Genomic DNA, 24,537 nt, shown 5'->3' with positions numbered 1-24,537 from the left:
TCAGAGAGGTATTTGAGAGGCAGTCCATTGAAGAAACGGAGGTCTATCTTAGTGTCAATGAGGAGAGGACACATTTAGGTATGTTTTACACAGAGACACTTTCTAATAGGATACAGAGGTGGGTTAGAGAAAGAGTCTAAAATGACTCTAGTTTGAGAAATGAACGAGTGGTTCTACCCCTGACATGTCTTCAGTGTCTATAATTGAGGCTAGTATTTTGGTACTGAGGTATGCAGGAGAGAGAAAGAGAGAAAGAGGGGGGGGGGGGGAGAGAGAGAGAGAGAGAGAGTGTGTGTGTGTGTGTGTGTGTGAGAGTGTGTATGTGTGTGAGTGTGTGTGTGTGTGATCCTAAGCAGGCTCCATCAGTCCCACATCCTAATGGTCATTTTTTAAAAAAGATTTTTAGTATTTTAAAGATTATGCATATGGGTGTGTGTCTGTATGGTAGCATGTACATGTGAATGCAGGCGCCTGCAGAGGCCAGAGGTGTTGGAGCCCCTCTGAAGGTGCTGGGCCTGAAGTAATGGGATTTTGAGTTCTGGGAACTGAACTTGGGTCCTCTGGAAAAGCAGTATGAGTTTGTAGCCCCTGGGCCGATGCCCCAGCCTCATCCCACGCACAGCTTGATTACTGCCCCGTGGTACTGAGATCGTAGCGGATGAAGACATCGCAGGAGTTGCAGGTGCTGGTGAGCCTGGGAGACCAGCTCGTAGTACACCTGTTGAGATTAGGAAGGAGAAAGTTGTTTTTTTTTTTTTTTAGTGCTATTGATTAGATTTTCTCCCTTATTTTAGGGATTTTCTAATCTAATTTGGTACATGTGAAAAGTATATAAGAACTTAACAAGTTATTTTTATAATTTTAGAAGCGGGAAATATGTGTACAAGCCTGTCATGAATCAAACATGCTGTCCTCAGTATACAATAAGGTAAGGATCTATAGTGAAGAGATTGCATGTATTTAAATTAGAGTCTTAGACTTTTTACAGTACTATTTCCACTTTGATTAGACATTACAAGGAAAAGGAAAGTAAATGAATTGTCTTTTCTACATACTGATTTGATTCATATGTTGACAAATAGATTCTAATATTGTTTAGTCAGTCTAGTCCTGGTACAAATATGATATGAAAAATACTTTCTTTGTTAGATAGTGGATACTATGAAATACGGGTAAATATTTAAATTACTTTTTTTGTTCGTTTGTATGTAACAGGGTTTTTCTGAGTAGCCAGGGCTGTCCTGGAACTAGTTCTGTAGACCAGGCTGGCCTGGAACTCAGAGATTTGCCTGCCTCTGCCTCCCCAGTGCTGGACTTAAAGGTGTTCACTGTCATCCTTTGCAGCTCTTTTTTTTAATGGGAGAAGTAAACTACTTTTTCCTCTGCAAGTGAGTGTCACTTATTGATAGCTTCTTGGATAAGGGTGAAAGTTCATGTCTATTTTTCCCTCTTAGTGCTGGTACCCTGTCTTGTTAGGGTTTCTGTGGTGCAGTGAAACACCATGACCAAAAGCAAGTTAGGGAGGAAAGGGCTTATTTGGCTTACACTTCCACATCACAGTACAACATTGGAGGAACTCAGGACAGGAGCTGAAGCAGGGCAGGAACTTGGAGGCAGGAGCTGATGCAGAGGTCATGGAGGGGTACTGCTTCCTGGAGCAAGCCATGATCCCCATGGATTTTATGGAGTCCTTTGGTCAGTGACCAACTGGATATAACCCCCTCACTGTCTGTCACTGGATGCTTCACTTGGTGGCAAAAGATGTCTGGTTGGGGCTTTGTTTTGAATATTTGGTAACTACATTTATATTTCTTTCATATATGTTTCTATTTTAGGAAGCTTCTAGAATAGTAGGTTTTCATATGGCCCCTCGAATGGCCCTTAGTGTTAGTTGTTCTTCCACATTCTTACCATTCTTATCCATCCCCTCCCCATTCAATCCTCTTATCCAGTTTCTCCACTGTCCTCTCTAACTATATAGTCTACTTCTCTGTCCTTGGGGGGAATCCTCTTTTCCTTTCTTGGTCCCTTTCTTGATACCTAACCTGTGTGGCCATATGAGTTGTAGTATGCCTTTTGAAACTGACATTCACATGTAAGGAAAAATAGACAGTATTTGTGTGGGAGATTTTTTTTCCCTGTATAACAGTCTGGGTTGTTCTGGAACTCACGTTGTAGTCCAGGCTGGCCTCCAGTGCACAGATTGTTGTTTGCCTCTGCCTTCTGAGTGCTGCTATTAAAGGATGTACCACCATGCTGGTGGTGTTGTTTTTCTTATTCCCTTGCCTGAAATGTATTCTTCGAAGTCTGTGTCCTGAGAGCTCTGGTATTTCAAGTTTAATGGTGTGCCTGTTTTCATTCATCACGTGTGGACGTGAGAGGATATGAGAAAGCCCTTATCTGAGTTGTTCTCATCGTATCCTTCAGATTGGAAGCATTTGCTTGAAATACTTTGCTTATGGGTTATTTTTCCTCCAGTGCTTCTATTCAAATATTGAACCCTTAGATTGCTTTTTTACTTTTTTCTTTCTAGCTTTTCATCCCCCCCCTTTTTTTTTTGAGAAATTGCCTTTGTTTTTTAAATCTATTTATTTTTTTTCCCATTAGTTTCTACTACTGAAAGCAGTTTTTACCTGAGGGTGGTGATGGTACTGGTTTGTGGTTGTAACAAGTTTAGAAAAATAAGAGATGTGGGCTGGGGATTTAGCTCAGTGGTAGAGCGCTTGCCTAGGAAGCGCAAGGCCCTGGGTTCGGTCCCCAGCTCCGAAAAAAAAAAAAAAGAGATTTCCCCAAAGAAGTGTTCATGTATAGTCTGCATTGTTCAGTTTATTTGGCAGTAGTAGAGCCTTGGCTCAGGTGTTCTGACTCCAGCTTTTCAGTGTTTCCAGTAAAAATTTCATCCAAAAAATGGGTCTTTTTTTTTTCTATACGTTTCAGATAAATTGCATTAGGTGGGCTATTCTGTGATGTAACTATTTTTAGGTCTGATCAGTTTTCCAGGAGAACACATGTGCAGTGCTGATGGTCAAAGGTTAGATGGAGCTGTCAGCATTCAGTGTGCAGACTTCTTTCTGCTCTCTGTTTTAAGTATATGTGACACGTAGAAGGCTGAATTGTGTAAGGAGTCAACTGTGTGGAGTTCAGAAGGAGGTCTGACCTGAGGCAGTCTTGAAAACTTGAGTGAGTCTTCTTAATTTTAGACCCAGCTTCACTACAATTCAGAGGTACCACATATCAACAATGTATAAGATTTTTAGGGGTACTATATAGAGCAGTGGTTCTCAACCTCCCTAATGCTATGACCCTTTAATACAGTTCTTCATGTTGTGGTGACCCCAACCATAAAATTATTTTTGTTGCTATTTTATAACTGTATTGTTGTGAATTGTAATATAAATATCTGTGTTTTTCTATGGTCTTAGGTAACCCCTGTGAAAGGATCATTTGCTATCTAAAGGGGTCAAGACCCACAGGTTGAGAACCCCTGATATAGAGGAAATCTTAATGTTTTTCCATTGTTGAGTTAGTATTGGATTTACCTAAGTCAGTTACTACACACACACAAACACACACACACACACACACACACACACACACACACACTTATATACTCATACACATTTGTGTATATATATCTATATCTATATGTTTCCACCTTCCAGTATTTTTTTTTTTTGCCTTCTCTTTTTACTCTGGTTTATGTGGTTTTTTTCTCCTCTTCCTTTTCTTTTTTCTTCTTACTTTTTTAAAAAATAACTTAACTGTAGTTACAGTGAGATTTGGAGTAGGATTAGAGGCTGCCTTATGTCTCTTCACAAAAAAACAAAACCCAACCATGAAATTTGCTGCAATCTACAATATATTGTCCTGAACTGATCTTACTAGAAGCTTTAGTTCACTTTTAAAATATGTGTTTGTTTTTCTAGGTGTCATCCTTTACAGTTTCAGCCCTCAAAATCTCACAAGAAAGTTTTGAAAAAAATGCTGAAATTTCTGGCTAAAGGAGAGATCTCGAAAGGCAATTGTGAGGGTAAGATGAGATCTGGTTTGGAAACTACTTGCTGTAAATATTAAAATATATCTCTCCAAGGCTTTCCCTTTCATAGGTCTAATTCAGGGCAGGCAGGGGAAGGAGGTCTTTATAAAATAATCCTATACTAATGTCATAAGGCCAGTGATGTAGTGACACCACCATTTGTCTCACTAGATCCTCCAATAAGGATGTAGAGAATACATGCTAAGAGAGCCTGTCTTTAAAAGAGAATTAAGGGTCATTGTGAAGTTTTATTGCGAGTTTTTGAATTGAAGTGTTTTATTCAAATGCTTTGACAACCCGTTTGCCTTGATTCTAATGGTGTCTTTGTGAGCAGATGCTCACATGAGGGAGAGATGACTCAGCAGGTAACCACACTGCTGTACAAGCCTGACTCCCTGAGTTGGATCCTGGAATCCAGGTAAAAAGCCAGAAATAACAGAAATAGTGATGTATAACCCTGGCGTTCCTAGTGAAGATTGGAGCTGGAGTTGAGAGAATTGCCCCAAGCTTACAGTCCAGGACGTAGGCCTGAGGTACACAGCACAGCAGAAGCAAAAAATGAGACACTCATTTACAAACAAGGTAGAAGGCAGTGACTGACTTTCAGGAGTTGTCTTCTGTCTCCCACACAGCATGCATGACAAATGTACAATAAAAAAAAAAAATACTGTTTTTCACTAAACAGTATTTTATGAATTTTAAATTATCAGTGACTTCCCTATACCTAAAAGATTATTAGTATCATTTAATTTGTTTTACTATTTCAGATCTTCTTTTCAGTGTTTTAACTTTGAAACCTTTTAAGTTCTCCTATTATTGATACCTAATTTGGGGAGTGTCATTCTCTGAGCTCTTACTACTGCCATCGGAAGCCCCTAATCCTGGGAACTACCTACCCTAGTTTCAGCTATGCACTCATTCCACAAGTAGGTTTTTAATGCCTGGGGGTGTTGTGGTAACTGTCTTAACCACTGGAAAGACAATGGCAGCCAAACAGGTAAGTTCTTAGGGCTCCATGTACTGTTGTAGAGTAGGTGTGGCTTAGCCTAGGGTCAGCAAAGAGGCCAGAATTTCTTTTGGTGTCTAGAAATCACAGTCCATAGTTAAACTGACCGCCTGTGTTTTCATGTGGCTTGTACATTTGGCTCTGTTTAACTTGTTACAGGCTTCACAGCTGTGTCAAAAACTGATCTTGTAGTGGGTGATAGAGTCACCAGGGCAAGGGGGAGGGGTGAAATCTTAGGTCACAGTTTTAGATTCATTATGTCATTGGGTATATTCCGTCCTTGGGGGCTTGACCACAGTCGGCACAGTGACTGGTAGAACACCGTGTTTCAGGAGAAGTAGCTCCCTTGCTTTGGAAGGCAGGCCATGGATTTGGCAGCTACAATAACAGGGTTACTTACAGTTATTTAATCCTAAATGTGTCAGATAATACAGATGATGATAGGCTTTCATTGTTTTCTCATTTGTAGACGAGCCCATGGATTCTACAATGGAGGATGCTGTTGATGGTGATTTTGCATTAATGAACAAGTTGGATATAAAGTGTGATCTTAAAACACTCAGCAGTGACCTCAAAGTAAGCATAGAGAGTGAAGAGAAGGAGAAAGAAAAGAGTTTAAAGAAAGAAGGATCTAAAGACTTGATTCATCCACAAGCTATAGAGGAGAAGTTGGGCTCTGGTGAACCATCACATTCAATCAAAGTTCATGTTGGGCCTAAGCCAGGTATCGTAAATTTTGTATCACTTGATAGTAATACTTAGAGACTTTGATTAGATTTTCTTGTATTGTGGTTTTTTTTTTTTTGGGTGGTGGTGGTGGTGGGGTAAGGGTTTTTTCCCTCCCTCCCTCCCTCTCTTCCTTCCTTTCTTTTTTCTTTAACTTGATTTTTTAAGACAGTGTTTCTCTGTGTAGCCTTGGCTATCCTGGAACTCACTCTGTAGACCAGGCTGGCCTCTGTAAGTACTCCGTGAGTACATTGTGTAATTGGAGACACAAATATGTTAAAATGAGCAAGGATTTTTTCTTTATAAAAAAGATTTATTTATTTTTATATATGTGAGTATACTGTAGCTGTCTTCAGACACACCAGAAGAGGGCATCGGATCCCTATACATGGTTGTGAGTGGATGCTGGGAATTGAACTCAGGACCTCTGGAAGAGCAGTCAGTGCTCTTAACCACTGAGCCATCTCTCTAGCCCCAAGAATTATTAAAAGAAATACCACAACGATCAGCCACCAAAGTTTGTTCTAGATTAAAAATGTCCCTAGAAATGTGGACCACAGAGGTAGAAAATCTTGAAGTGTTCATTTCTATTTGCAGAAGCAGAGGAGTGGGCAAATGTTTAAAGCGGATGAATGGATTGATGAATGAGTGAACAGAGGAATGTCTTTTATAATAGAGCTGCCTTGAGACATTGGTGTGACCTTTTGCCTTCTTTGACTGCTCCTATCTTTAGGGTAGAATTTTAATGATCCTATGAAACTTCAGTGTGAACTCTTTGGACTTATTCTATGTAATCTATAATACTTGAAAAAGACATTTCAGAGCCAAATGTCATTGGTTTATTATTTTGACATTCTTTTTAGGTAAAGGGGCTGATTTGAGTAAGCCTCCATGTCGAAAAGCAAAGGAAATGAGGAAAGAAAGGAAAAGGTTAAAACTGATGCAGCAGAGCTCAGCTGGAGCCTTTGAGGGCTTCCAGGCTCAAGGTCAGCCAGTATCTTTGTTACCAAAGGCTAAATCCAACCAGCCCAAGTCACTGGAAGATTTGATTTTTGAATCTTTACCAGAGGATGCATCGCACAAGTTAGAGGTACTTGGAGGGTGTTTCTGACCGGTTGCATTGCATTCTGTGTTGGGTACTTACTTTCTTTGCACTAATACTTACCAGTTAGCATTTTACTATTTAACATTTGGGTTACTGTAAGTAAACTGCTCTTTGAGAAAATCCTTTAAGAGCTTTTGAAAATATTTTAGGCTACTAATAATAGTGTTTTAAAAATCATTTGTAGCATGTTTTTAAGCAAGATACTCTGGCTTTTTGTGTTACTTGATTGCAATTAAGTAGTTTATAAAAACAAATATTGTAAAATTAACTTTATCTTAGAAATTAAAATGGTAAAAGATAATTTAGACATTAAAAGACTAGAACATAATAAGCAAATTGGTTTTATCATCATATTTCAATCTAGATTTTGATCAAGGTAGCACTGTTGCCATATATTCAAACCTGTACTAACTTACACTGCTGCCCTGGTCAGGGTTACTGTACAACCTTTTATCCTGCTGTGATGAAACACTATGGCCACAAAACTAATTGGAGAGGGAAGAATTTATTTGGCTACACTTCCCACATCACTGTTCATCACTGAAGGAAGTCATGACAGGAACTCAAGCAGGGCAGGAACCTGGAGGCAGGAGCTGATGCAGAGGCCGTGGAGGTTTGCTGCTTACTGGCTTGCTTCCCGTGCCTTGCTCAGCCCCTTTCTTACAGAACTCAGGACACCAGCCTAGGAATGATACCACTTGGCCCTTTCTTATCAACCATTAATTTTAAAAAAGCCCTACAACCAGATCTTATAGGAACATTTTTTTTCAATTGATGTTCCTTCTCATCAGATAACTTTGGCTTGTGTCAAGTTGACATAAAATTAGCCAGCACAACTACCAAATTCTTTCTCAAAAGAAATCCCAGCCAATTTAGCTAAAAATTTTCTGTGCCAAATTCCCATTTCTCTCAGACTTTCTTATTTCAACAACAAATTAACAATTTCAATATTAATTATTTATTAAAATTATTTTAAAAATATTAACCATAATGATGTAAAAATATTCTCATGCTTGATTCGAATTCGTAGCTTACTACCCAAGGACATTAATGCTAATCTTAATGGGGCTGACGTGATGGCTCAGTGGAAGAGTGAAGCCCTTAGTTCAGATCTCTAGCTCCCATATATTCATGGCTGTGAGCAACTGTAATCCCAACTCTAAGGGGTGTAGGCAGCCGGATCTCAGAGCATGTTGGCTAGCCAGCTTACCTAGCCAACACGGTGAGCCTCTGGTTCAGCGAGAAGCCTCAAACTGTAAAGCAGTAGAGCTACATTCAGCTTGCCAGGCGTAGGCTTGCGTACCACACACCCATGTGCCTGTGCTGTACACACAGACTCACAGAGATTATAAAAGGTTTGCTATAGAGGTTTTATCAGACAAGTTTAACAACTTTGACTATTACAACTGCTTGTTACTTTGATACTGTTACTGACTTTCTTTCAAGAATTGTAGAGAGTTAAGTATACTACTTAAAACACAAAGGGGCCTTATCCTTTGATGGTAGGTAGGATATTCAGGGAATCAGCCACACCTCAAATAAGAGTTCTGAAGGGGACTGGAGAGATGGCTCAGTGGTTAAAAGCACTGACTGCGGGGTTGGGGATTTGGCTCAGTGGTAGAGCGCTTGCCTAGCAAGCGCAAGGCCCTGGGTTCGGTCCCCAGCTCCGAAAAAAAAAAAGAATAGAAAAAAAAAAGAAAAAAAAAGAAAAAGAAAAAAAAAAAAAAAAAAAAAAAAAAAAGCACTGACTGCTCTTCCAGAGATCCTGAGTTCAAATCTCAGCAACCACATGGTGGCTCACAACCATCTGTAATGGGATCTGATGCTCTTTTCTGGTGTATCTGAAGACAGCTACAGTATACTTATATGCAATAAATAAATAAATAAACAAAGAAGCCAACCTTTAAAAAAAAGAGTTCTGAAGGTCTCAGCATTTGCATTTTTAATATGGTAGTACCCAGGGTGAGGGATTTGTTATCTGCTGGCTGTCACTCTTTTTCTTGTGCCAACATGAAATGCCCCATTCATTATGTCCTCATTGTATTGTATTTAATTTCCTTTTGCTGCTATTGTACTAATGCATCTTAACTGTTAGTAATTAATGTTAAGATAAATGTTAGTTCTGTGCAGAGTTACCATTTTTAACTTATCCTCATTTAAAGTCTTGAAAGCTTTGATTATTTGTCCAAGATGTTGACATTGTAAGGTAATCGTAAGGGAAACATACTAGTGCCTTTAACTCTACATGGCATGCATGCTAGTTAACGCAGTCTTAGGCTCAGTTAGAGGAACAAAGACACGTAAAGGTGTGTTCACAGTTTTCAGTGGTTCTGACTGACTGACTTTTGGTAAGTTTTAGACAACTAAAATTTGAGTGTTTGTGTTATCACAGCTAAGAGGAACCTGTCAGTTTTTAATTTGTCAGAGGTGAGGCTTAAATTTAGAGGGGATTGTTTTTGGCTTTCTTTAAGTAGACTGTAGATTGTAATAATAACTTTTCTTCATTTGCTAACTCATCTGGTTTTTAATGTTAAAATAAATGTTATGCTTTAATAATTTTTGAAACATGGTTTTTTGATCGAGTGTTTCTGTTAGTGCATATTCTGTAGCATTGAATCATTGAATGAATTAATAAACATTGTCTTTTAACTCCTTCTGAAGGTGAGGGTGGTAAGATCTTCTCCACCAAGTCCTCAGTTCAAAGCCACATTTCAGGAGTCTTACCAGGTCTATAAACGTTACCAGATGATTATTCACAAGGATCCACCTGATAAGCCAACTGTGAGCCAGGTCAGCAGGCCAAGTATGAGGTTTCGGTATAACTGTACTGTATTTTTGTTTATATCCAGTTCGTTGCATAACGGCACAAAGATGAGACTGAGTGAGTGGACATTCTGTAACTGGGAATTCACATTGTCATGTGTTAAGTGCCAGTCACACAGAGTTTCCAAGTGGAAAGTCATGTGCCACGCTGCTTTTATTCAAAGCTTCATATTTACCCACAAGTCATGTAGCTTCAAGTTAGATGCCCATGAGAAGAAGGTGCACTTGGCCTGGTGTGTTGCTATGCTTCATCCATGTTTGAAAGTCATCTAGAGAGTTCATAGCAGCTTAGTTATTCCTTATTAATGGAATACCCATATACAAAAGAGATGGACTGGAAAAAGAAGGTGGAGGTCTTTAATAGACTCTTTGTCCACTTACAGTTTTAAATAGCAGATGATTTAAAAAGATAAAAAAGGTCTGGGAATGAAAAAAGGCCTAAAGCACTTCATTCAGTAGAGGTGGCAGAAGTGCTGGCTGGGACCAGTTGGCAGCAGTAGTCATTAGTGTTTGTGACGGTACTGCTGGTGAAGAGAGAAAAACCAAAGTAGGAAAAAATTGTCTGTCTGGCTCTTGTGAGTTTAACATTGTCCTGAGTGTTGGTAGAAAGTTGGTCACAGTTGGCTGTGTCCCTCCATTCCATTCCTGCTGCTTTATCACAGATCCGAGGGCTGAACTTTGGAAGTGGTTTGCAGAGATCTTCCTCTAGCCTCACCTTCAGAAGTGTGTCAACAGGTAGAGTTGGTTCAATAGCATTGGCTTATATTTTCCTTGCTCTGAAGGTGAGGCTAGTACCTGCCTCCTTTGAGGACCCAGAGTTCAAGTCATCCTTCAACCAGTCCCTTTCTTTATATACCAAGTATCAAGTGGCTATCCACCAGGATGAACCTGATATATGTGATAAGTCTGAGGTACTGTCTTTTAAACATTTTTCCCTATATCAACAAGGTTGTAAAGAAGCATGATATATCTTGACTATTAAGTAGAGCCGATTTTTTTTTTTTTTTTTTTTTTTTTGGTTCTTTTTTTCGGAGCTGGGGACCGAACCCAGGGCCTTGCGCTTCCTAGGCAAGCGCTCTACCACTGAGCTAAATCCCCAGCCCCTAAGTAGAGCCGATTGACGGCTCTCTGAGTGTCTCTTACTGAGCTTGGTGGGAAAGATTCAGACCTAGCTTTTTTGAATCCTCTAATAAAAAATAATCGTAAAATCAAAAAGTTTTCCACCAGGAACTTGAGTACAGCATCAATAGGGTTTTGTCCTGCAGCCTTAGTCAGCAGACATTTACTGGCCACACCTTGAAGTGGACAAAGCACACCTGTTGAGATTGCTGTATAGAGCGTCATCTGACAAGGTGACGAGGTCCTCCATTTCCCAGGCTGTGGATCTGAGTGAGTGAGAGATGATATTGTTATAGCAGTGGGATAGAGGTGTGTTGGGATAAAGGAACAGACAGGTGCAGAGCTGACAATGAGTCAAGCCTGGGCAGATGGGAAGGAGTCTGTCTGGCCTAAAAAGAGAAGGGTGTTCTTGGCATCAGTTCAATCACGCTCAACAGTATGGACGCTGAAGTACATGGTGAGCTTGAGGAACCACACTCCTTAGCTGTGTGTAAGGCAACAGAGACGATGAATAAGCTGTGCAGTTTTAGTTAGGAGCAAGTGGTCTTCTTAAAGATATTTTGGAAACAGGAAACACATGAACACCATTTTTATTTTCGTCTCCTTCCTGCCCTTTGCTATTATGTTGGACTATTTTGCTCCAAATCTTAACCACTCTACCATTTTTGTCTATAAGCACTTTAGTATATATCTTGACTTACTAAAAATGTTTGATAATGAGCTAAGACAATCTAGGAAGAATTAAAAACATGTGTTGAATACTTTAGTACTTCAGAAAAATCAACTTGGTAGGCATAAGAAACCAAAGCTGAATTGATTTTTTTTCTTTGTGGTGCTGGACGTTGAACTTTGTGCAGGATAGGAAACATTCTACTATAGTTTAGCTCTTGAAGCAATACTTTTTTTTTTAAACGAGAATTTTACTTGTATATGTAATTCAGAACTAGCTTTATTCCTTCTAAGAATATCAGGTCTGTGTAGTTTTTTCTACAGTTGTTTAATCGCAGACTGACTCATGCTGGTTGAGATGAATTTTGTTATTTTAGGGCTCTTCCTTCTAACAGTCTAGACCTCAGCTTTTAAAAAGCAGCATGACTCTTTCCTGATGGCTTCAGTGAAAAAGCTGCCAGGATGTTGTATATCTAACCCTGGGGCCAGTCACAGAAGCTGCGGCAGTGAGGGACTAAAAAGTGATGGGTAGAGGAGACTTTACCTGAACCCCAAGTCTTAAGGAAGAGGCAGTGGTGACTAGCATGCTGGGCCTTCAAAGGTCCTGTCTGGGGTGAAGTCACTGTGGTGGTAGATATTCAGAGGAAGTCGGTATTCGAGAATGGGGAGTCTCCAGACAGAGCCCAGAAGGCTTGATGGATTTTACCTGCTTTTTTTCATTTCTGTGTATCTGTCAGTTTGTTCCTCTGATTCCTTTTACTGCTTTCTTTTGTAATACATGACTTGTTTCTTGTATGACATTTAAAATTCTTTTAAGATTTTTTCATTTAAATTTTGAGTCAAAAAAATATCTGTGAAAGTGCCTAATCTAGAACTTATCCCATGGATATTCTTTTATTGGGGCTACCTCAGATTTATACTAACTATTCCATAGAGATAATGAAGTGTTATTTCTGTGGTTCTAGTTTCGTCTGGTCCCTTTTTGTGCCATTCTGTTACTTTTAACACAAGTTTCATGTATGCTTGTTATAAATCAGTTACATTTTATAAAATTTAAATATAATTTATAATTATAAAGTATTTCTGTCTTATATAATTCTTTATAATTATATTCTTAAGTATAATGTAATTATGTAAAATAACATATAATTCTATTTTATACAGTTAATTTTATATAATGTCTTGGGGCTAGAAAAGTGGCTCAGTGGTTAAGAGTAAGTAGGCTTCCAGAGGGTTTGGGTTTGGTTTCCAGCATCTATGTAGGTGGTTCACAGCTGAGAGTAACTTCAGCTGCAGAGGATCTGACACCCTCTCTGGCCTCCAGGCATGCACACACATGGGAAACTTTCATGCACATAATTAAGAAACAGTAAAAGAAATCTTAAGAAATATCTTTGTGTGTGTGTGTGTGTGTGTGTGTGTTTATGTGATTTTTTTTTTTTTTTTTTTTTTTGAGACAAGGTTTCTCTCTGTCGCCTTGGATGTCTTGGAACTCACTCTGAAGAACAGGCTTGAACTCAGAGGTCTGCCCTTGCCTTCCAAGTGCCAAGATTAAAAGCATGCGCCGCCACCACTACTGGGAATGTTAATGTCTTTTATAAACTGAGAAAAGGGATAAAAATAAGTAAATATTGGGGCTGGAGAAATGGTTCAGCAGTTAAAAGTCCTGGCTTCTTTTCCAGAGGACTAGGTTGATTCCCCGCATCCACATGTTGTGTCACAGGCCGCTTTAACTCTGCAGGCTGAACATGAATGTGGTACACAGAAATACATGCAGGCAAAACAAGTACCCACAGACATAAAATCAACCCAGTGTTAGAAAGTAGCTATTTATACTTCATTTATTAACCTTTTTGCTTCTTCTGGCTTTTGTTTGTTCTTGTAGATTTAATTCAGTGGTTGTCAACCTTCCTGATGTGGCCCTTTAATATAGTTCTTCATGTTGTGGGGACTTCTAACCATAAAACTTTTTTCGTTGCTACTTCATAACTGTAATTTTGCTACTATTACAGGTTATAATGCAAATATCTATGTTTTTCCATGGTCTTAGGTGACCCCTGTAAAAAGGTTGTTCAGCACTAAGGGGGTTGCGACCCACAGTTGAGAACCACTGATTTAAGACATCTTAAGACTGGTGTCACTTCCCAACTCTAGTAGAGTTTTACCCCTGTCCAGTTTCATTACAGCCTTATTGTCACTGCATTCATAGTGTATATGTTACTGCCCCAACAAACCAAGTGTGCACATGCTATTTTTATAGTTGCTTTTTAAATCAGAAGCAAAAAAAAAAAAAAAAAAAAGAGTGAGTGTACCCCAGTATTTGATAGCCCGTGTTAGAGGCTTAGTCTTAGGCTTATGTGTAGTCCTGTCAGTGATAAGTGCTTCAGTTGTGTTTGTCTCTTCTCTTGGTCTTTCTAAATGTTTGCTTCTGTTGGCCTCACAAGGAGCTTCTCTGCTCTACTGGTTGATTTGTTTCCAGCAGCACTTTGGGGAAAATGTTGCTCTGCAGTCAGAAGTAATTAAATGTTCTTTTATTGTTGAGAATAGTTTTCGATATCCTGGGTTTCTTGTTATTCCAAATGAATTTGCAAATTACTCTTTCTAACTCTGTGAAGAATTTACTTGGAATTTTGATGGGGGTTGCATTGAATCTGTAGATTGCTTTTGGCAAGATGGTCACTTTTACTATATTAATCCTGCCAATCCATGAGCGAGCATGGGATATCTTTTCATCTTCTGAGATCTTCTTCAGTTTCTTTCTTCAGAGACTTGAAGTTCTTGTCATATAAATCTTTCATTTGCTTGGTTAGAGTCACACCAAGGTCCAAGATATTTTATATCATTTGTGACTATTGTAAAGGGTGTTGTTTCCCTAATTTCTTTCTCAGCCTGTTTTTCTATTGAGTAGAGGAAGGCTACTGATTTGTTTGAGTTAATTTTATGTCCAGCCACTTTGCTGAAGTTTTTTTTTATCAGCTGTAGGAGTTCTCTGGTGGAATTTTTGGGGTCACTTAAGTATATTATCAAATCATCTGCAAATAATGATATTTGACTTCTTCTTTTCCAATTTGTATCTCTTTGACCTCTTTTGGTTGTCTAATTGCTCTGGCTAGGACTTTGAGTACTGTGTTGAATAGGTAGGGAGAGAGTGGGCAGCCTTGTCTAGTCCCTGATTTTAATGGGATTGCTTCAAGTTTCCCTCCATTTAGCTTGGTATTGGCTACTGGTTTGCTGTATATGGCTTTTACTATGTTTAGATATGGGCCTTGAATTCCTGATCTTTCCAAGACTTTTAACATGAAGGGGTGTTGAATTTTGTTGGATGCTTTCTTAGAATCTAATGCTGTGGTTTTTTTCTGTGAGTTTGTTTATACAGTGGATTACAGTGATGGATTTCCATATATTGAACCATCCCTGCATCCCTGGGATGAAGCCTACTTGGTCATGATGAATAATCGTTTTTTATGTGCTCTTGGTTTGAGAGAATTTTACTGAGTATTTTGGCATTGATATTCATAAGGAAAGTTGGTTCGAAGTTCTCTTTGTTGGGTCTTTGTGTGGTTTAGGTATAAGTGTAATTATGACTTCATAGAAGGAATTGAGTAGTGTTCCTTCTGTTTTTTTTTTTTTTTTTTTTTTTTTTGTGGAATAATTTGGAAAGTATTGGTATTAGGTCTTCTATGAAGGTCTGATAGAATTCAGCACTAAACCGATCTGGTTCTCAGCTTTTCTTGGTTGGGAGACTTTTAATGATTGCTTCTATTTCTTTAGGGGCTATGAAACTGTTTAGATAGTTTATCTCATCTTGAATTAACTTTAGTACCTGGTATCTGTCTAGAAAATTGTCCATTTCATCCAGATTTTCCAGTTTTGTTGAGTCTAGGCTTTTGTAGTAGGATCTGAAGATTTTTTTAATTTCCTCAGTTTCTGTTGTTGTCTCTCCCTGTCTCCCTTTTCATTTCTGATTTTATTAATTTGGATACTGTCTCTGTGCCCTCTGGTTAGTCTGGCTAAGGATTTATCTATCTTGTTGATTTTCTCAAAGAACCAACTTCTGTTTTTGTTTTTGTTTTTTTTTTTTTTGTATAGTGAGTGAGGTAACCCAATCACAAAAGAACACACACTTATAAGTAGATATTAGCCCAATGCACTCACTGATAAGTAGATATTAGCCCAAAAGCTCAGAATATCCAAGATAAAATTCACAAACCACATGAAGCTCAAGAAGAAGAAAGATCAAAGCATGGATGCTTTAGACCTTCTTAGAAGGGGAAACAAAAAACAGGAGGAAATATGGAGACACAGTGTGGAGTGCAGAGACTGAAGAAAAGGCCATCCAGAGACTGCCCCACCTGGGGGGAATCTATCCCATATACAGACACCAAAACCAGACAATATTGCGGATGCCAAGAAGTGCATGCTGACAGGAGCCTGATATAACTGTCTCCTGAGAGGCTCTGCTAGAGCCTGACAAATACCTAGGTGGATGCTCGCAGCCAACCATTGAACTGAGAATGGGGGTCCCTAATGGAGTAGTTAGAGAAAGGACTGAAGGAGCTGAAGGGATTTGCAGTCCCATAAGAAGAACAACAATATCAACCAACCATACCCCCCCACCCCCTGAGTTCCTAGGACTATCCACCATCCCAAGAGTACACAGGGGTTGGGGATTTAGCTCAGTGGTAGAGCACTTGCCTAGCAAGCGCAAGGCCCTGGGTTCGATCCCCAGCTCCAAAAAAAAAAAAAAAAAAAAATACTGGTCATTAGCTGGAAAACCAGGCCATCAAGTTTGTTGTTAGCAGTTTAGAAGGTGGAAAAGTGGCTGAGGGATGTTTTGGTAAATAAAACAATTTAAAATAGTTACTCTGTTTTAAGTTAAGGAGATGTGCCTTTGTGTGGGTTTTCGAGCACTGGCCGGAGGTTTCAGACACCCTGGAGCTGGAGTTACTGGCAGCTGTAAGCCATCTAAAGTGGACTTTGAGAATCTTAGCTCAGGTCTTGCGAGTGCAGTGTGTGGTCCTAACCATCTCTCTAGCCCCAAGACACTTGTTTGCTTCTCCATGTTAGCTGCCACATTATTTCCTTCAGGGTTTGTTTGGTCTTTTGGTGAGCACCTGGAGTCTGGAGCAGTGCTGTGTCTGAGCGCTAGTTAGGTTTGACTTAATGAATACAGGCACAGTAATGGCTCCGAGTAATCTGTGCTCACTTCTGTTATCTCTGAAAGTGGAGGAGAGGAATGATGAAAGACGTGCAATGACTTGTTTGGTATGAAACGGATGGTATTTCTTTTTTATTTTTCCCAAAGTTTATTATATTTATTCATGTATGAGAGATTGATTGATTGTAGAGCATGTGCTGTGATGCTTATGTGGAGATCAAGAACAGCTTCTGGGATTCGGCTCTGTGTTTTTAAAATTGCTTATTTTACTTTACGTGAGTGTTTTGCCAGCCTGCATGTATGTGTATGCACCATTGGTGCTAACAGAGGTCAGAAGAGTGCATCAGGTCTCCTGAAATTGGAGTTATGCATGGTTATGAACCACCGTGTGGATACTGGAAATTGAACCCCGGTTCTCTGCAAGAACAGCCATTGCTCTTAACCTTTCCAGCCCCTACTGCTAATTCATGATGAATCATACTGTCTGAGAGCAAATGTGTCCAGTGATAAATTGGTTAGGTGTGTGATAATGAGGTGACATTAATTCCATCTGTTAGGATCAGAGTATTGATGGGCTGAGGAGAACCAAGAGTGAGGTATAAACTGATCAGTTTCTGCCTTAAACCATCGCCCTCCACTTGTTTCCTGTGTGGCTCTAAGAGAGTTCCCAATCCTTTAGCTGTTTTTGCTGTTAAGTTTCCTATTTGTGCAGTGTGCAGGAGGGAACACAGCAGTGTTTATTGTGAGGAGGGAAAATAAGATCATCCTTGTAGTGGTGTCTGACCCCAGGATGTGGATTGGTGATGATGCACATTTGTACTATAAGGAGTCATCAGGATGTTGCAAATATCAAGACCGCTGATTTTTCCTGAGGGCTTTAAAATCTGGCAGCCACCAGTTTTTCTCCCCAGCTGTTTTGTACAAACAGCCTGCTTTGCTGCTTACTCCTTTGACCGGAGTTCACTGGCTTTCTCAGGAAGGTCAGGAGCAAATAAATGAGTCTTCAGCTATATTCGGTAAGCATTGCAAATAAAATTCTTTTCTTGTTGCTTTGTGTTTCACTTACATTAGCATATTCATTTGAATTGAAAGTCACATGTTTACTTATGTTTGTTTGTTTATTGTAGTGTTGAGAATTGAATACAGGGCCTAATGTACTTTAGCTGGCCTAAACTCCCAGCCATAGTTTTGAACTTTAGTATTAATTTTTTCCCAAAAGGGAGAAAATAAAATTCATCAATAGGTAAGAAATTTTTATGCTATTTGGACTCATCCTGTTAGACCACAGGAAACATGTGAAGAGAACCACTAGTCAGTTTGTGCATTTCTTTTCTTTGCTTAGAACTGCAGAAGAAGGAAGACCAGGTCTCTCTAGGTTCCATCTGATGGAGAACTTGCTAGATCGGGGCTAGTTCTTTGATAAATTAGTTATATTGGGTCAGTCAGTCAGTCATATACTTTTGCTTGTTGTTCCAGCTTAGAAAAATGTTTGGCCAGAGCCACAGCACCCAGCAGTGTTCCTCTAACACAGGCCAGGGGCTTCGTCCAATGAGTGAGTTCAGAACTGACAGTTTTTAAGAAACAGCTGGCGAGAAATTTAGTTGATGCTAAGTTGTAAATGTCTCAGGAAGAAAAAGGAAAGTTTGAATGATATCTAAAGCTCTTGACAGTTGTTTTCCTATAATAAGTAAAAGCTGCTTTTAATTTTCTGAGTGTTGAGAAATTGACCTAGGATGAGTTAAGCACATTTTAGTGAGTGCAAAGCTCGTGGGATAGGAGCGATGTGGCTGTGAGTGCCATTGTCTCTAGGCTTTCTATGTAGGTCTGCTTTCCCCATTAAATTGGAGGGAAGTGTCAAGTGAGCAGCACTTCCCACTGATTGATGGACTAACCGAGGAAGGCTTGTGTTTTGCTGCCGTTCACTTGGTATGCCAAATAATTTCAGGTAACTGCCTGCATGATTTAAAAGTTTGTTTTCTTCTAGTTGGTAATTATAAAAGTAAATAATACTTATCCAGAGTATAATTCTGCCATAAAGTATGTCTAAAAAGAGAACCTATATTTGTATTGGTTTATAAATATTGGTGCATCTATTTCTGGGCTCTTATGTGACAGTCATTCTGAAATAGCTCAAAAATTTACATTTAGAACATTTCCCATATTTATTTCCCCTGAGTTATAGAAGAATATGATTCTTCTCTTCACTAAATCATATGAACATCTTAACTTCTTGTTTGTTTCTGTCACTATGGGAGAAAGATACCTCAATGAATAAAGCATAGTCTAGCACTTTCTAGCTAAGAAATAAAAATAAAAATGAACTTTAGCATAGTGTTGCAGTAAATGCTGATTCCCAAGTGTCTTTGCCATACGTTTCTTTGGAGTCCTTTACATAAATGCGGTAAATGTATTTTTTGTGTTTTGTTGTTGGTGTTTTTTTTAAAGACAGGATTTTTCTGTATAGCCCTGACGGTCCTGGAATTTGGTTTGTAGAATAGGCTAGTGCTGGAATTAAGACATTACCACCATGCCTGCCTCTGTATCTTTAGTTTGAGAAAAGTCTATTTTAATTTCCACAGAGACTGGACTAGTTTTCATTCCTACCAGCATAAAAAGACCACTGCAGTGGACGTTTTAAAATGTCGATGAAAGAATCTGAAGAAAGTACTGTGAGTCAGAAGACTTGCTGTGTTGGAGGAGTGAAAATGGTGGCAGTGATAGCATCCCCATTAAAATTCCAGCACTATTTTTCATAAAAATAGGGAAAAAAAATCTTCAAATTCATTTGGAGGCAGTCCTGAGACAAAAGAATATTGATGATTTCAAGTTATATTATGGAGGCATACGTAGTAACCAAACAGTATGATACTGGCACAAAAATAGGTTAAGCTGGGGCAGAGAGATGGCTCAGTGGTTAAGAGCTCTAACTGCTCTTCCAGAGGTCCTGAGTTCAATTCCCAGCAACCACATGGAACTTACTCCCCGCGCCCCTCTGTGTGTGTGTGTGTGTGTGTGTGTGTGTGTGTGTGTGTGTGTAATAGGTTAACTGATCTGCAGAACAGAACAGAAGGTCACATACAACCACACAAGCTAAAATCATCTCATGCTGGAGAAATGACAACTTTGTTAACAAATGAATGAGATTAGGTTGTTGTGTCTCACCCTTCACAGCAAACAATGGACCAGAGATTTATAATGTAAGACCTGTAACTCTGAAACTATTAGTAAAACTGTTAGAGAACTATAGAGATGTAGATTAGAAACTATTAGAAAAAGCACTTCAAGATACAGGCATCGGAAAGGGCTTTCTGAATAGGATCCTAGTTACCTGGGAAATAAGGTGAACAATTGGCAAATTGGACCTCATGATAAACTGTACAACTAAGGAAGTAGTCAACTTAATGAAGAGGCAGCCCATTGAATGGGAGAAGAACTTTAGCATATATTCATCTGACAGAATGAATGTACAAAAAAACTCCAAACAATATAGAAACAAACAACATAATCAAAACACGGACTAAGGAGCTGGCAGTTTGGAAAAAAAGAAATACAGATGGCCAATAAACATGAAAAATGTTCCAACTTCACTATCAATCAGAAAGTTACAAATCAAAGCCATATTGAGATTCTTCTTATTCCAGTCAGACTGTCAGTCATTAAGAAAATAAATAACAGCAAATGCTAATTTTGATTTGTAGGTTTTGTGGTATTTTCTACTTATCCTCAATTTATATTATTCTGATTTTTGGAAGGTATCTTATTTTTCAAGGTCGGCTCTAATTCTGTGTGTGATTGTGCATGTATGTGTAGAGGCCAGAATTTAATGTGGGGTATCTGCATTCACACTCCACCATGTGCTTTTTAGGATCTCTCACTGAACCTGTGCTTTTATTCATTTTTTTGAAGCCTGTCTAGGACAAATTTAGAGAATTTAGAGAAAGAATTTTTTTAAAGAATTTTTTTTAAGATAACATAAATCTTAGCTATACTCCATGTTGATTTTTAGATAATGTGAATTCTCCTATAGTCACCACTCGGCGTAAATGGTAGAGCATTTGCTGCATGCTAAAAGGTTTGTTTTCTTTGATCGGTATCCTATATACACAGAGGTTAACTATTGTAGAGTAATTTTAGTAATTTTGCACAGATAACCAGACTCTTTCAAAAGGTATTTTATAGTTACTCTTGTGGTTGTTGACCCATTTATTAATCCCAAGTATTATTAATACCAGAATTCTCTTGAAGGATATCATTGGGTAGAAACCAGAACTCATTCAAACAAATTTTAAGTTATACTTTAATTTATATGTTTTGCATAGAGGTTAGAGGACAGCTGACTGCAGTCAGCTCTGTTTCCATTTGGATCAAACTTGGGTTGCAGACTTTATGGTAGCCTAGGCTCCTTTACGGCTGAACAACCCCACTGGCTCCAGAAGGGAACTTTTTATTTCTTTTTAAATTTATGTGTATCTGCCTGCATGTATATATGTGTATCACATGCCTGTCTGACATCTATAGGAGTCACAAGAGGGCATCAGATCTCCTGGAGCTGGAGTTAGAGGTGGTTGCAAGCCATCATATGGCTTCTAGGAATTGAACCCAGGTTCTCTGGAAGAGCAGCAAGTGCTCTTAACCGCTGAGCCATCTCTCCAACCTCCAGTAATTGAGTTAGTTGGTAAGGACCAGCGTTTCTTCAAATTTTGTGGAAAATTGGTTCTGTGCAGTGTTGATAGAGCTTACATGAAATTTAAAGCAAGTGCAAGTTTCTTGTGATGTAACTTTATAAACTATACTAAATGAAAGTCAAGATTTTTATAAACATGGGAGTCCAGAGTCCGTAGACAATCAGGATTTTTTTGTTATTGAGGTAGGGCAGTTGTAGCTGGCAAAATGTATCAGTTTAGTTAGACCTGGAATCACTGAAGTGGATCTGGTGTCTGGCATTCATGGGGCACCAGCTTGGGACAGTGGTTTGACTGAAATTGGTTTACAGACTCAAAGGAAAAACAGACTGGGCTGGGATAGCGCATTCTTTTAATCCTAGCACTCAGGAGGCAGAGGCTGGAAGATCTCTATGAGTTTGAGGCCAGCCTGGTCTACAAATCGAGGCCCAGGACAGCCAGGGCCACACAGAGAAACCCTGTCTTGGAAAACCAAACCAAACTAAACCAAACCAACCAACCAACCAACCAATCAACCAACCAACCAACCAACCAATCAAACCAGAGGCACAATGATTTACGTGAATCAGAAATCAGATGAGCATATAGATATAAAGCCAGTGAGGATCCCGTTCCACTAGTATTTAATGCATTACAATGTAACGATAACGATTTTCATTGTCATCATTTAGTTTCTTTGAGGTTTGTTTTGTGCAGAGTTCTGGTCAGAATGTGGTATTTATGATTAATCTTTCAACCGATTGTTAACATATGGATTAGAGAATATCTGTAATATGAATTTAGGGAATTTTTTTTTACATTTTTATTATTTTTTAAAAATTTATCTAATTTTATTTTATGTGCATCACTCTGAAGGTATCAGATCCCTGGAATTAGAATTACAGTTTTGAAGCAGGTGCTTTTAACCCACTTTTTCTTCTCTTCCAGTTGTTTTTAGATCTTAGTTTTGACTCACTATTATGTACAGATTTGATTCTCTTTCTGTTGAAAGACTTTTAAAAAGACACTGCTTGTGTATTAGGTTGCCCTGAAGGCTTAATTTTTTTTTTTACATTATAGTATAAAACTTTGTTCCTTTGTTGAATTAAATTTCTAAGAATTGTACATTTATGAGAGCCACATTCATAAGCATAACATTTTTTTTTCCTTTTTTTTTTCTCGGAGCTGGGGACCGAACCCAGGGCCTTGCGCTTCCTAGGTAAGCGCTCTACCACTGAGCTAAATCCCCAGCCCCATAAGCATAACATTTTTATCCTGCCTGAAAACAGCTAGCTTAAGATAGTGTGAATATAAATGGTAGGGCATTGGAAAGGAATCGAAGTGTGACTTAGCCAATGTAGAATGATGGCTGAATTAAGACTTTCAAATTCCTAAGAGAACTGAGGGATTTACCTTGAGGTTGATTCAGATTAATCATTATAAAATTCTAGATAAGGATTTTCTAAGATTACCTCACATGGAGACAGTAGAGATGGTAGAGACCTTGTAAGGGAAGAGGTCAAGGAACAGTGAGCAGTAGACGCCTTGTTAAGAGGAGGTGTTTCTTGGAAGTTGATCTGAACAGTTACAGGACTGGAAGTGCACTCTGATGGAGACAGCTCACTGCTATTCTTTTTTTCCGGAAAAATACTGCTTTCTTTTCATTAATTTGACTTTTTTGATACAGGGTGTCACTATGTAGCTCTTGCTGTCTGGAAACTCTGACCAGGCCAGCCTCAAACCCACAAGACATCCACCTGCCTCTGCTTCCTAAGTGCTGGGATTAAAGGCGTGTGCCATTATGCACGGCTCAAAAAAAAAGTTTTTAATGCAGTTTATCTTTATTAAAATTGCATTTTAATGTTCAGTTTTTTAAATACCAAAATTTAACTGTGGTTCCATATTAAACAGCATTTCCAGAACATTAAAGGATTTATGTGTGGAAAAATTTTAATACAAAGGTAAAATAGTTGATAATAATTTGACAGTGTTTCTGACAAAATTAGAAGTGTGTCCTTCTCTATTCTTTCTTTTCTTCATTCAAAACAAGTAACAAGTCTCAGTCCAAGAAGGAGTTTTCTAAATGGCATATACTTCGGGGGACAGTTTTCACTTGGAATACTGTTTAGGAAATCAGTGTAAGCATCGCTTGCCTCTCGGGATCTGTTAGAAGGTGGTGTGAGACGGGCTGCCAGGGATGGATAGGGTAGTGGGTACAAGGATTAGAAATCAGAATGCCTCTTCCCAAGCAAGGTGAGCAAGCCAGTTGCTAGGGAAAAGAAATGTTGATGTGAATGTTTTCCTCCTTTTTTTAAAGAAATTTAAAGGATGTTTAAGTTGGCAATGTTGCATTGTATGTTGAATTTTAGATATAGGCCATAATCGTTGATGCTATTCTATTGGAAGTTTCTCCATCTCTTTCCCATTTACTTCTCGAATAAAAGACATAGAAAACTGGTGTTTTTATTTACACTGCTTGCACTGTGTTGAACAGGTTCTGAGCTTTTGTTTGCCAGCCAAGTCTTGCTCGGTTTCATGTGTGTTCTCAGTGCAAGCTTCCTTTGGACATGTGCTCATGGTCCATCCTGCCTCTTGGTGACCTCCTCCTCTTCCTCTCTTCTTCCTCTTGTGATTCTTTCTTACCTGAAAACCCCCTACTCCAAGTCCTGCCTTCCTCTCCCTCCTGCCTGGTCACAGGCCCCAGCCTTTTATTAATCAGTCAGACTCTGGGGATGGGATTATCCTTTAACAGCACATTGGTTTAAACAGTGCCCAAGATCAGGTTGCAGTCTGGACAGGGCCACAGAGCCCAGCTTCTGAAGACACAGCACACAGATGAATACCAACAGATACTCTTCGTTATCTGTTAAAATTCAAGATAAGGGACTAGAACTATGATTTAGTGGTTAAGAGAGTATACTACTTTTCCAGAGACCCTGAGTTTGGTTCTCATCACCCATGTGGGGTTGCTCACAACTTTTTGTAATTCCAGCTCCAGGGGAGGTACATGCACACGTGTGTACAACTAATTACAGAATACAGGTTTTTACATTTAAGATAGTTGACAGTTACAATTTTATACACATTTAAGTGAATTAAATTTATTACTTACTTAAAATTTACACGTCTATGATTGAAAAACTAAATTGCCGGTTAAGTTATGCCTGTTTTCGGGGCTGGGGATTTAGCTCAGTGGTAGAGCGCTTACCTAGGAAGCGCAAGGCCCTGGGTTCG

General features: G+C 38.9%; 1 protein-coding gene across 12 annotated transcripts in view; it reads left to right on the top strand.

The window, feature by feature from the left end:
* Ate1 (arginyltransferase 1) overlaps positions 1-24,537 on the top strand; it is a 122,442-nt gene that overhangs the window by 8,772 nt on the left and 89,133 nt on the right. For 5 of the 12 annotated variants that reach the window (NM_001106300.2, NM_001398757.1, XM_039107560.2 and 2 more), the window contains 5 exons: positions 866-928; positions 3,927-4,030; positions 5,512-5,766; positions 6,632-6,858; positions 9,535-9,663. In NM_001106300.2, coding sequence (NP_001099770.1) covers positions 866-928; positions 3,927-4,030; positions 5,512-5,766; positions 6,632-6,858; positions 9,535-9,663 — 778 coding nt within the window. Of the gene's footprint in view, positions 1-865; positions 929-3,926; positions 4,031-5,511; positions 5,767-6,631; positions 6,859-9,534; positions 9,664-10,478; positions 10,608-24,537 lie in introns of all 12 variants that reach the window. The other 7 variants (NM_001398760.1, NM_001398758.1, XM_039107563.2 and 4 more) reach the window with 3 other exon arrangements.

The sequence above is a fragment of the Rattus norvegicus genome, chromosome 1 (assembly GCF_036323735.1).
Source record: "Rattus norvegicus strain BN/NHsdMcwi chromosome 1, GRCr8, whole genome shotgun sequence".
Classification (NCBI taxonomy): Eukaryota; Metazoa; Chordata; class Mammalia; order Rodentia; family Muridae; genus Rattus; species Rattus norvegicus.
The sequence above is the reverse complement of the archived record's forward strand: the minus strand, read 5'-3'. Positions and strand labels throughout refer to the sequence as shown.